Source organism: Camarhynchus parvulus, chromosome 18 (assembly GCF_901933205.1).
Source record: "Camarhynchus parvulus chromosome 18, STF_HiC, whole genome shotgun sequence".
Classification (NCBI taxonomy): Eukaryota; Metazoa; Chordata; class Aves; order Passeriformes; family Thraupidae; genus Camarhynchus; species Camarhynchus parvulus.
In genome coordinates this window covers 5,874,890-5,888,871 of record NC_044588.1, presented here as the reverse complement: position 1 = coordinate 5,888,871, position 13,982 = coordinate 5,874,890, and the positions used below count along the sequence as shown (strand labels likewise).

Below are 13,982 nucleotides of genomic sequence, written 5' to 3'. Positions count from 1 at the left end.
GATCCTATGGCATGTTGTGAAGGGTGCAAGGATACGATGGAGAGAACTCCAAAGTATCCAAACTCTGCATTAGCAAATCCTAAAGCTACCATTTAGTATTGGCTCTAACAAGGACTTTAGTTAATCCCAACAGCAGTGGGATTCCAAAGGGAAAGGGCCAGCCCCCATCCAAATTATGGTGACAGTTAATGGCATCTGCCAAGGCATTGGGAACCCAAGATGGCACAAGGCAGACATATATTCCAGTCCTAAGTGTTCCCTCCTCTTCCTTGCTGTGGGCTCCAACAATCCTAAAGGGCGGACAGAATCCAAAAATTAACTTCCCACAATGATTATCAAAGAGACTCCAGGAATACTAACCCACTTCCCAGCCCACTGCGCACACAGTGTTTTCTGCAACTGTGATAAAAAATAACCATCTCCTGTAACATAAATGGCCACCATACGGATGTTCTACTCTCCATTATGTAAACTGGAGGAAAGCAAGCTGTGCATTTTGCTGTCCTACTTCTTCCAGGAGCCAAAGATGCTGTGCTAAGGTTTGCCATCTTCCTTCTTCAAAGTGTATTCTTCCACCAAGGCTGAAATGTCAGGTACTTTTCACCATGAGGCTGAAGCCGTATGTTCACAGCAGCATCTATGTAAGTGCAGCCTATGTGACAAAGCCAGGTGTCAGGAAAAATGCAGTTCACTCTGGGGTCACCATCCTGCTCCCAGGGAAGCAGGTAAGCTGAGGAAAACTCTTATGATTTAAGCGAAATAGGGGTCATTGCGCTTTCCACAGCAAGCTCTCCCCAGAGACCCACTTCCTCCCCACCACCTCTGGGAGCTCTAATCTCATGCGGAATCTGGTTTAAAATTACCTTCTAATAATTAACATTCTGACATCAAAGTCAGCTTGCAGCTGTCTGTAAACCATCTTTAGCCCAAGAAACGAAGGGATGCCGGCACAGATTTTATCCAGCCTCTCTTCAGCTTCAAAAACCACACACAGGCAAAGCATTAATGGGAAGATTCTTTTACAAAAATGGACCTTTGATGTTTAAAAATAATTTGTTTTGTTTTGGGTTTTTTTTCCTCAGGACTGAAAAAGGACAAAAAGCAGATGCCATGTGGCTAGCCCTACTTGGCTGTTGCCGCTGGGAGGAGAGTGGAAGATGGCAGGAGTGGAGGAGGGAACAAAATGTAATCAATCAGCAGCAAAAGTACCAGAGATCAAAGGGCTTGAAAGCAGCCGTCAAAATCACATGCTGTTTAACACAAGGACACAACTCCCCCAACAGAATCTGCAGCTGCTTCCCAAGCTGCTCTCAGAGTGGAAGGCAGCTGGCTCCAGAAGTGGTTTGAACTGGACTGCGACTCTGAGAACGACATTGCTTCGTGTGAGTCCTTCAGCCACCAGCACTCAGCCATGCCCAGAAGCACAGCTACACATCAGCCTGTGCACTCAGTGAAATGATGGAGTTCTGCCTCTCCCACCAGTGCACAGAGAAGTGTGGGCAACAAGACTGGTGAAGGATAGCACCACAAATCCTTGCACTTCTCTCTTCCCAGACACAGCACAAACTCCTCCTTTCCAAACGCCTCATAGACAAGAGTGCAACTGAAACAAGCAACACATGAGACTGGACAAATCACCCAGCCTACTGTTTAATTCTCCATGTTAAGGGTCTGCTCCAAAAGGTTAAATAATACTGATTAGACAGACCCAAACATGTTTCTAATACACTCAAATATTCACCATTGCAGGTTGGCATGGCCTCTTTCTGCTACTTGTGCAGTTCATAGCTGCTCCGGAGTCCTTCCATGGTCTGGCTTCTGCTCCCCAACAATTCAGAACTCATCAAAAATAGGCTGCAACCACAGAGAAGTCAACTAAGGTAGAGTCTCTACATCAACGTGAAAGCATCCACAGTCTTGCTAAATTCCTCCTGGACTAAGCTCCCTTTGAAGCTCCCCAGGCATCCTTTCTTTCTACTTATAGCTTTCTATTGTTCAATCCTGGCTGGATCAGACCAGAGAAGATTCAAACCTCCAACTCTAGGAGGTACCAATGAGTCAAAAACAACAAAGGGGATCTCTGAACATGAAAGCTGGCCCCGGTGACGAGCCAAAGGAGCAAGAAAAGAGCTGCTCACTGAGAATCGAGAATGGGAAACTCTCAGTGCATAATAGCAAGGAGTAAATTATTAATTAAACGGCTCCTGTACTTCATGCTACACTACTTGCCAGACATACCCAACCTTCCTGAAGGCATTCAATTCCATACAGCTGCCCTGCAGAAAACACACTTCAATGTCATTCCCAGGTGACTCTGGGATGGCATCACAGCACTTTTCAGCCATCAGTACTGGTATCTCAACATGGGCTCAAGCACTTTCAGTTTTAACAAACAGAGTTTTATTTCAGAGATCCAACAATGGTGAGATGTGCAATCTGTCCTTCTGGGAGATAGTTAGAGACAGGTAGACTACTTCAGAGGCAAGATATTTTAGATTAAGACAAAAACCACTTCTATAAGCAAGCAGAAGTACAAAAGGAAAAGGATGGAAGGTTTCTGCTTCATCTGCAATACTAAGAATATTAAGTCACAGGGTCAGGTAACAAAGTGGCCATTTGTTCATGAAATCTGTGGCACTGAGGTGCAGGATCTTCTGGACTGTGATTTAATGCAGCTGCGTTGTCTCTATTGCCTAACTCTGGACAGCAAATTCTTAAACTCAAATCCTTCCTACTTCCTTTCTGAACTCAGACAGAACTGTGCGTCATTAAGGCACCTAATCCTGCGACACAGGGAAAAAGTCCTAAATCTGGAAACATCTTTTTCCTCAAGGAAGTGCAGCCTCAGGCAAGGCAGGATATAAAAAAAGCCCTTGTTGCCCAAACTGCAAATTCATTTTCCCTTACCTGTTCTTGCTCCTTTTGCAGTTCTTGGCTGCTCTTAGACTTCTTTGGCTTAGAAGGACCTCCAGGGCTCGAAAAAGTTGTTGGCAGCTTTGAAGATGGTACAGCTACAGGAGAGTCCCCCAGATGCTCTCCATCTCCAAAAAAAGGGACAAATGGGGTAGGCTCAGGCTCTGGGAAATGCTGCAGCTCCTCCAAGCTAGCATGAGAATCTTTAATCGAGTCTTGCTCGTGTGTGCAGCTGTTTAAAGATATAGCCACATCCCTGTGCTCCAAGTCCTTTGGAAATGTGTTTTCTTGAGGTAGTGGCACATCCATTGCTTCTTCCATGGAGCCTTGCCTCACTGTTGGCTCATTACAAGGCACCGTGGCACCCTCCCCACCAGATGAACTGCATTTCTTCATGACAACTCTTGAAAAAGACACCAAAAGGAATAAAAATAAAATCATAATCCTAGGACTGCTGCCCTCCCTATTCTTAACATGTCCATGACACAAAGACAGCACCTGATTCAAATACACCCTGATTTAATAACTTTCTTCTTCCAGGTGCTTACAGAGAACAAGCTCCAATTACTGTGAAGTATGGGGTAGAGGGCCAGGGGGTTGTGCAGAATAACAGAACAGGGACCCACTCCTCCAGAAGAAAACTGCCTTCTAGACAAAATCAGCAGGCAGTTGGAAAGCACAGCTTCTAATCACTCCTGCCTTCTGTATATACCACAAAGAGCTGGTCAGGAGATCACAGAAAGGTTGCCCCTGTCCCAAACTCACCCCCCAACAGCCACCAGGGCCTGCAGCAGCTGGGAGTTAAGTGCCTGAGATCCAGAGCAGGGAAGAATGAAGTGGTAGCTGATTACCCTCTCTGAGAGACTTTTAACTTTGAATTGTCTGTTCCACTCAAAGGAGGAAGAAAAAAAAAAGAAAAAAAAAAAGAAACAAACAAGCTCTTTTAATCTGCACATGACTGGTCAGTGCCAGCATCTGCTGCTGTGCAAAGCACATCTGGGCAGCAGTTTGAGATAAACAGGCAAATGCAGTAATTTCTGAATGCCGCAATGTTTTAATTTGGCGTCTTTTCTTGTGACTTTTCTTTTTTTTTTTTTTTCTTTCTTTTGGTACTTGAAACAAAATAAATTCACCATCAGAGTCGAAAGGGAAAATAAAGAGGCCAAACTTTGCTTCTCCCAACCTGATAATGGCATTGCCTCCAATCAGGCCAAGTGATTTCAGTGTTGTCCTCTCCAGGGCATCTTTTCCTGATATCTACAACAAAACCAAAGGAGAGTAGTTATGGCCTCTGATTCCCCAGCAAAGCATGTAAAGCTCTTTATAGAAAGAAACCTGTATCTGAAGAAATACCACACAACACAAGAAACAGGTGAAAACACACTCCTGCAGTTGAAAATCAGACCTGAATCCATTTGTATCAACTTGTACTGTTTCACCAAATTCACAGCTTATTAAATTATCTCAGTGGAAGGTGACCTACATATATCTTCATCCCATACACACATCCAAGTGGGATCCAACTACAGCAAAGCTACTTTTATGTCAGGAGTTAAACGACAGGCAACATCTCAGAGCTGCAAGACAGACGATTTCCTTACATACACCTCCTATCTGTCTGTAATGACCTATTCCAGAATAAAGACGATCTGTCCACAGAGGTCAGTGGGAAGTAAAGGGGACAGCTAGGCAGAGCGAATTCCATAATATCCACATACAAAATATTTAACAAAACATTAATAGCAAAAGATCAAAACAGAGAAAAGCAAATATTTATTAAAATGAAAACACTGTTTTGACTCAAGCTTTAAAAGAAGCTGGAAAGAAAAACACAAATAGGTCATTGAGCTCATTTTATGGGCTCAGAGGTCTCAACGGCACAAGGTTACGTTCCAAGAGAGCTTTTTTCCATACAGACACGTCATGCATTGAAAAGACCAACATTTTTCTACTTCCCCTCTCAAGAAAGTTCAAAAGAAACACTTTCCAGGTTGGAAAGCAGAACTAAGTTTTCTTATGTTTTAGGGACATGAGACAGTTGAGAGGCCTTTGCTGCCTTACCTCATCCCGCATGTAAATACAGACCGGAGACAATTCACCATCCTGTTCCATCAACTCCCTGCAAGAAAGAGCAAAACACTGCAGCATCTGCAGAACAGCCTACCCCCTCCAAAACCAGCACAGAGTAACAGTACAAAGTGAAATCAGCAGGAAACACTGTCCTCCGTTTTTCTCCAGCAATAACCACTACACAGTTCACGGGATCACTATTAGACATTAAGTAAACAATTTGCTTCAATGCATTCACTTAAAACATTGTGCCTTCAGCATCGCATAATTTAAACACTTATATTTTGAGATGCAATATTACCAGAAACAAAGTTATGTCAAGGAGTTATGTAGGAAAAGAATCCCTTAAGTAACAGTCAAAATCCACTCAGCCACTGAAGCGCGTGGTTCTGAAGTGACTGTACATTGCTTGGTCTGTGTGCTGCTCTTACAAAAGCTTGGAACTCCACAAACAGACGTGCAATATATCCAGCCAGCAGGGAAAGACCACCTTAGGACACAGGTAGCATTTTCTGTAATGGTAACAGGGAAATCACCTTTTGCACTTTAACAACCTGCTTGCCCAGCAGAACTCCAGAGTCTGCATAACCAAACTTAGCCCAGCATGAAGTGACAAAATAAACTGAACTGAGAGGAAGTCAACCAGCCTATGAAGTGGAAAATGAAGGGAAACAGCCATCAAATTCCATGAAAATTCATCAAGGACATTTAAACTGAGACTCAAAACTCAGCTACAATGACATATAAATGAAACCAGAAGCCACTCAGGATTGAGAGAGCCATTGGAAAATTATGATACTCAATCTTTGAGTAATTCTCAAGAGCCAGAGAACATCAATGGTTTCCAGTTGAAGGATGTGAGGGACTAAATCTGTTAAGCACAAACCACAACTGAGATGTCTAGCTTAATTGTAGCAGTCTATATGCCATCTTGATCAAATGGTTAAAAGCTTGCAACAGCACAGTGGTATGGGACAAGGCGAGTCACAATGAAACCCAGAGGTAGAGCAAATCCAAACAGAGCAAACTACAAAACCAGTCCTGATGGTCAGGTCTATTTTAGGAAAGACAGCAGCTGAGAACTGCTTCCAGACCAGTTGCAACATATTCCAGGGAGTTCATAGTACCAAGACTGTAAGACCACTATTTCAGAACACTTCTCCCAGCCACCACAACAAATCCCATTGTGCAGAAAGCAACAGACACACCAGAGCATCCAAAATACTATATTCAAGGGTCAAATTATGAAACACAGTTAACTTCAGGGTGAACAACCAAACCAACACTACAATAGGTTTGCCTCCATTTGTGATTCTGCAATTAGTTATTCTCTTTCAGGAACAAAACACACTATACAATGCTCTGCAGGAATCAAGATTAAGTTGCTCATACAAAAGAACATTGTCTTGTGATATAAGACCCAGGCTCCAACCACCCTCACTCCTCTGGCAGCAGTACCCAATGAAATTCCCAAGGCCAATGCCTGATCATGAAAGGCAGAAAAAAAAAATCTTGTCTCAATTTGAGAATTGGAACAAAAGATCACCAGAGAGTGCCTTTAGCACACCATAGCAGGTTACTGCACTCACACTTCTCCAGACAATCCAGGAAAGACACTCATCCCCACCTTATTTTCAATAGGTTTTGCTTCCAATTGAGATTAGCTGTATCCCTTGAGGAATCCTCAATAACGGTGCACAAAAGATGAAGGACTGGTGAGACACAGAGAAACAGTACAGAATCACAGAAAAGGCAGACAGAACAGGCCACAGAATACAAGCTTGAACCTCAAGCTGCTGTCTGTCAGGAAAGGTGGATGACAACCACTTAAGAGGAAAAAAGTCTTAGGCAGAGTGGAACATGTCCTCACCAAAGACCAATATGAAGCCAGTTTGACTTACAGAACCTAGTTTCATTCACTTTTCCAAAAACCGCTTTCCACTTCAATCCAAGAAACTCTTCAAAGAGTTTTCTAAAAATGTGTGGAAAATATCTGAACTGAATGAATGACCAGTGTAGAAGAAGAAGCAGTGAAGCAGTGAAGTGAAGAAGCAGTGAAGAATCATAATGACTATCAAAGATGTCTCTGAGTCTCTGAATTGCAACTGCTCTATGGAGAACAGCTCATAAAGCTGCTGAAGCTGCAAGCAGGCAAGAGTGGGAGATAGAAATGCAGGATTCTTGCTCACAGGGCAGACAACAGTGTGCCCTCAATCAGCCTCTGCAGCACAGACTCCACACAAAGATCCCCAGAGACTTATTTTTGTCTAACTCTTGGAAGCAGCAGGCTCCTCCTCCAGCTGCTGCTAATCCATTACATGCACCCACTGAGGCAAGCACACACATCAAACATACTGTCCTCTCTTTGATGTGCTGCTCTTCAGAAGGGGAACGGCAAGCAGATTAGATTCCTTCATGTAGTGATCTGACAGGGCCTGTAAACATCTTGTGCAAGGACTGCCGCACGCTGAGAGGAGGAGCAGCCCTACAATAGCTTCCAGACCTTCTTCAGACCCAATTAGCCAAGATGGATGTGGAAACCCAGGGGAAATTCCAGTGGATTTAGAATACTTCCCCTCACGCACTTAGAGCGGCCGAGCATTCCAGGAAAACGTCTCCAGTTGGAGAGTCCAAGGAAGGATTTCAGCAAACATCAACAACTAGCTGACTAGTTAGTCAACTGAATCAAAACACATTGAACAGCAACTCAGCCCATTAAACCCATACAGATGCCTGTAGATTCAGCTTGTTCTGTGACTAAACAACACACAGCACCTTTGCTGCTTGTTGAACTTAATCAAGATTGTGAAGTCCATCCAAATATCTGAAGTCAGCTTCCAGAGGCCAGAAAAGAGCAGCTGTGTTCTGAAGTGATGAATGCTTAGCACACTGCTGCAGTTGGATACTTAAGAGCAGCAACATGTATATGAGCCAGTAGTATTACAATGACCTGTAACCAATAAAACCACTTCAAAAGAGCAAAATTATATGAAAAGCTCAAAATTTAAATCAAATAAACAATCAACTAATATGTGAGAAAGCCACACAAAGGTTATTTGTCATTGTCAGTAATTACCACCTTCCACCAGTCTAGCAGTCCCCAAACTGCAACAGGCACTCCTCTCCGCACAGAGGATGTAGTAAGGAACAAGAGGGGACTTAAAACCCTCAGGAAAATGATACCTGTGGTTTTTTCCTACCTCTTTCCTCAATTAAAAGAAAAATAATTCTTTTATCTCTAGCATTTATATGAATACTGTTCCTTTACTTATGAATAAATGTCACATTGTAGACATGGTCCATGATTAAAAACAGAACGGCTGTCACAGCTTCAAGGCTTCCTCTTCCAAACCATGAAAAATAGAAAAGAAGTGCCTCTCTCCGAGAAGTTTATTACCTTGACATTTCAAAACAATACAGCCTTCTAAAATCAAAACTAAAGACAAGAGGTAGCACTCAATGTAGACTAGACTAAAATAACAAGATTTCTAACCCATGTATATGTTCAATAAATACAGAAGCAGAAATTCTTTCATTTAAACAGGATCTAATCAGTCTTTTGAAGATTAACCTGCTGAGGGCTCCAGATTTCCTTGAAGAACTTGCACAACAGCAAGCCTCAAAAGCAACACCAACCCATATGAAAGAACCCCCAGCACAACAGGGAACTGCAGCACAGAAATACTGAGGATGGAGATCATCCAGGCTTGACAAACACATCTCTAGCAGCAACCTGACTTCAAACAGATTTGTGTAAAAGGAAGGTGGTGCAACATATCCCAGTATCTTCACAGCCTCAGCAGTTTGTTACCAGTTTATGCCCTGAATCAAGAGTGGTGCTCCTGGATTAAAAAACAATAATAAAACTATGGATTGTCAAATATGAAAGAGCAAGGAAAATGCAAACATGTCTGTTATAGGAGAAATCACGATCAGATTAATGTAAATTCTACAAATTTGAAGGATTTAGCTGGGTCACTGTAACAAGTAATTAGTGGCATGCAGAGATCAAAACAAGTATTTTCTCACTGCATTGCTCACCTGATCCTTGCAAAATGGTTGAGAAGTTCCCATAAGGTCTGTTGACAGAGGAAGGTGTCTTGCAAGCGGGAGCCATCATCTAGTTGTAATGCTATCCGAACCTATAAGAACACCACAATTAATTCATCTGAAAATTGAATGAAAACTTATTTTTCTTCACAACTTTTTAAAATATTTTGGTGTTTCTTGTTCATCAGTGCAGGCATTCTGGCCTGAATTCCTGTTCGTTGGGATGAATGGCTCCTGAGTGTGGGGGAGGCCATCCTGGAATACTAACCAGCTTTCATGGGCCCCTCTCCCCTGCCCTATCTTGAACTGCAACATATTCAGAGAAAAGCCAATGCAAACATCCCAAATAATGAGCCATCATGAGCAACAGAGGTACTCTGTTTTATACCAGGTGAAACTTTACAGTAAGGGTCTTCACAGCTACATAAAACAAATTCCAATAACCCAGACATGACTGATGCAGCTACACCATCTAGAACACCAACACAGAGCTGTCTACTTCAGCGTCATTTTGCAGAACAACTTCCATGGGACAAAACAGTTGTGGATACTTGCATATCCACACACAGAAACAATTAACACATTCCCATCCATCCCTGCTTTACTGAAGACCTAAAAAACCATTAGCAGTCTGAAGGAACGACGTTTGTAACTTGCAACTCACTAATGCTTCCTAACCACCACATTTTGACATACAATTTAAGAGTGAAGTAACAAAAAATCTCAACAATAATTCTGGTCACTAAATTACCGAGTTCTTGAACACCTGCAGAAAAAAGCAAGAGCCAGCTAGCTATAGATTTTAACAGATCTTTTCCAACCTGGAATGTGAACATCCACATACATTATAAGGCACCACACAGTCTTTAGAGAATTGCTTCCCTACTACTCCCCCACAAAAAAAAAACCACAAAAACAAAACCACCAGGACATTTCTCTAGATAATATTCTGCAGAGCACTTTAGGTGTTATCTTAACCTTTTAGGGAATATTCAGCCTTTTCCAGAATGTCTAACTCTCAAGTTTTCCCAATTAGCTCACTTGTCTAAAGAAAAATCACACGAAGTCCTGCAGCCACTAGATACAACCTGGTTTCCCCAGTCAACTTTAGTTTGCAGAAGTCCACAAAAACTGGCCTTATTCCAAAGCCTGAGAAGGACATTAGGCCAAGACAGCCAAAGCCACCTTCTTTCATTCTGTGTTTTCATGTGTCCCTACTAATACTCTCAGTGCAGCCTCTCACCAAGTGCAAGGTGTGTGTGTAAGCATGAGGGCAGGAGCTACAGAGGTGGGAAAGCTCCAGCAATTCACTGTGATTTCCACGGAGGAATATATTTGTCATCTGCCTTGGCTCCCACCAGTCCTCACAGGGCTGCAAATGCTGACCTGCTGGAGACAGGAATTTTTCTGCATAAAGGAAACAGTGGCATCATCAATAATGAGCTGACAATACAGTGTCATTTCATCCCACCACTAACACAATCTCCTGGTTTCTCCTACACGGGAGACAAGCTTTAGATTATTCTCAGCTACAGCAGAGCGATGACAGCTGACATCACCATTCTGTAAGAATCCAGGCCAGAAATTCAGACTACCAGTTGCATCAGTTTTTGGGCAACAGTTCAAAGCCAAACATGTCACGAAAGTCCTGTTCACTCCATTAGAAAAGTCTCTTCGAAAACCCCAGGTGCTACTTAGTATTCCAACAACCAGTGCCAATTATCGTCTAAGTTTACAAACATTTAAACAAGAGGCTGACAGCTTTAACACCAGAGCTGTACTGATGGTGCTCCTGCGTCACCTGCCATCACAAAGGGAATTTGTTCCATTTTTCACTAAAGAACTGTCTTACAGGAAACAATGTTTTCCACAAGCAAAGGCAAATCCAAAAGCTTTCTATTTTTAAAACATCAGATTTGCTGAACAAACTCATGATTTATCAAAACCTGTATTCTGTCTCTAGGGTAACTGCTGTCACTAAAGGAAAGCACACCTACTTCCACACACACAATCTTAATAGAACATACAGTAATAAAAGACATAGAATGAAATTCATCCCAATATTACTGCAGCCAGCTGGCATGACTGAGTGTGCATCTGAACTGCCACTACATCCCAGTCACAGTCACCTGGCTGTTACAGAATTCCCTATTTTTTAACACATACTCGCTGTGGGAGGGAATTCTTTTTAGTCAGTTGTTCTGTACAAAGTCTTTTCTTACACTGTGAAATTCTCCCAAGTAAAATCGGCTCAAGTTTGTGGGGCAGGGATTCTTTAGACTCCACTCTTCACATGCACATTTGCTGCATCTCCTCACCTTCATGACAGAGCAACCAGCACTCCCAGGGAAGCCTCACTTCTGTATATTGCGTGGTTGAACTGCAACTAAATAGTAACAACTTACACTTCTTTTAGCTCTTCTCTTTTGTGATCTAATGTAACAATCCCACAGTATAACCCCTCTCCTAACAGTGAACAGTCCTTCTTGCCCTTTCTCGCAATATAACTTCAGGGAAAAAAAATAAAATCATTGTTTTCCTTCAGTACCTCCCAAACTGGATGCAAATGTCAGACAGTCATCACTGCACCATTTCAAGAGAAAGACTTTTCTCTGGAAGAAACCTCCATCCACCACAACATTTCACTGAACATTTAAGCAGATGCTACTGGTTTGTGGTATTTTTTTAAGTAAAGACATTATTTCAAGCACAAATGTCTTTCTACCCCCAAATCAGAAAAAAGCCATGAGTGCCAAAGCAAAGAACATAGAGGTTTTACAGAGAAAAGTATGAACATCAGGGACACCCAAAACTACGTTACAGAGTGAACTAAAGCAAAGACTCCAAAGCCTTCTCACACCACACACGGATCAGTTTCTCTCAGTTTCTCTCAGTTAGATTAACTGCCTTTAATAAACACCACTAACACTGCTTGGCTGACAGACATTAAGAGATCAGCAGCAACAGACCTGAAACTTACATGAAAATAGAGAAACTTCCTATGAGGAAGTTAACAAATAGCAAGATGACTTAGTGACAGACAAATTTCCATTGCCAGGCTACTTAAGTAAGACCACACATCATTTTTACACCATGAAAAGTTCACACTCAGTAACACCTATGCATTGCTTGAAAAGTTAGGCCTATGGCCACAGGGGTATGTATAGAAGATTTTTACACTCCTAAAAGTGGCCATAATTTCTGGAGAAAACAGCATTCAAAAGTCCTTTGCAAATAATACTAAATAGGGACATTTGGCCAGTGATGAAGACAGAACACGTCACTGAAGACTCTAAAGCTGTGTAAACACACCACGAACACCAATGCTGGGAAAGCAGTAAAACAAGATTCTGTAAGAATCTGAGATTTACTCAAAATCCAGAGCTGGACAACAGCAACTGAAACAGAAATTAGGAAAGGGAACTGAATTAGTCATCACTGATGTTTAACTTCTTAGCTATCCATGACCACTAGTTTTTCAGCTCCCCAAACCATCCCACTCTCCTCTAGCACAGCTGATACCCCATGCTCATGCAGACTCTAAGTAAAGACTTTCAGCTACTTAATTACTATTTTCGAAAGCACTGCAACCAGTCTTCAGCTGGTCTCTCACAGAGGCACTGCCCACGCCGGCCTCTTGGTCATTAGATCTGATGAGATCCTATCAGCACAACTGGTAACTGAACAAAACAGGTCACACTGTGTAAATGAACATACCGTGGTTCCAGCTCCCACTCTGCTGGAGACTGGCACCATCTCCAGTTTGGCATTGTTGGGCAGCCTAGCAAATCTCCACTGCAAAGACAGGTCCAACACATTCCTCTGAAACCTGAAGGAGAACATAGCCTATGAGCAATACAAAGTGCAGGTATTGGGCAAGAGAATTCCCAGGAGGAATTCAACAAAATCAACAAAAGCTATTCTGCACACCAAAGGAGCTGCAGTTCATAGAAGTCACAGAGAAGGGACTCAAATCTATGTTCTTCCTTTAAAGGTTTTAAAGAGATAAACAGCAACCAACTACGTTAAATAGTTAATTTAAGCCTGGTTAAATACCAATGTACTCTTTTTTTTTTTTTTTTTTTTTTTTGTGCTACTCAGACAAACGAGTTGCAATTAAGACACCACAAAAGCAGAGGGTCAAACCCCCAGGTAAAACGGGAGACGGGCGTTGCTGATCTGTGCTCGGGATGAGGTGCACGCGTGGGTGTCCCGTGGCAGCGGCATGGGGCCTCGCCGTGTGTCCCAGCACCGAAAGGAGCGTGGCACAGGGAAACCGGGGTGAGCCGCCCTGAGCAGAGCTCAGGCAGTGTCCCGGCCCCTCGCACTCCCACTGCCCGCCGCGGGTTCCGCCGGGCCCCGGACGCGCCGCGGGCTCCGGCAGCGCCGGGCCCGGCGCGGAGAGCGGCCGCGGGCGGGGCCTCTCGCACGGCCGGGGCAGCCGGAGCCGGCCCGGCCCCGCGGCGACACTCACTTCAGGCCGTACTCGCCAGGGCTGCCACCCTGCTTCCTGCAGACCTCCTCGAGGACCTGCGGAGAGAACAGAGGCGTCACGGCCGGCCTGCGGCCCCGCCACCGCCTTCCCCTCAGCCCCCCGCCGCCGCGGACCCACCTGGAGCAGGACCGTGCCGGGCCCCACCCGCACCGTGACCCGCCGCCCGCTGGGCGCCAGCACCGACACCGCGGCGCCACCCCCGCCCGCCGCCGCCATCTTCCCCTGCCGTGCCAGCCCCGCGCGGCCGGGGCGGAGCCGGCCCGGGGCTGTCCCGCTGCCGGCCCGCCCCGCCGCGCCGCGCCCCGACCGCACCGGAGGGGAGGAGGACGGGGGCGCTGGCCCGGCCCGGCCCGGCGGCTGCGGGAGCGAGCGGTCGCGGACGGTCCCGGCCTGGCGGAGCCGGCCCGCGGCGGGACGGGCCGGCGGCTCTGCGGGCGGAGCGGAGCGGGGCGGT

At 44.4% G+C, this 13,982-nt stretch overlaps 1 protein-coding gene across 1 annotated transcript in view; it reads right to left on the bottom strand.

Annotated features, from left to right (window-relative positions):
- The window catches only part of ASPSCR1 (ASPSCR1 tether for SLC2A4, UBX domain containing), a 35,747-nt gene extending 22,003 nt beyond the window's left edge, over positions 1 to 13,744 (bottom strand). The window contains exons 1-7 of the mRNA XM_030962341.1: positions 13,646 to 13,744; positions 13,508 to 13,563; positions 12,751 to 12,862; positions 9,025 to 9,125; positions 4,975 to 5,032; positions 4,097 to 4,170; positions 2,908 to 3,316 (exon numbers count right to left, since the gene is read on the bottom strand). Coding sequence (XP_030818201.1) covers positions 2,908 to 3,316; positions 4,097 to 4,170; positions 4,975 to 5,032; positions 9,025 to 9,125; positions 12,751 to 12,862; positions 13,508 to 13,563; positions 13,646 to 13,744 — 909 coding nt within the window. The remainder of the gene's footprint in view (positions 1 to 2,907; positions 3,317 to 4,096; positions 4,171 to 4,974; positions 5,033 to 9,024; positions 9,126 to 12,750; positions 12,863 to 13,507; positions 13,564 to 13,645) is intronic.
- Between the last annotated feature and the right edge of the window lie 238 nt (positions 13,745 to 13,982).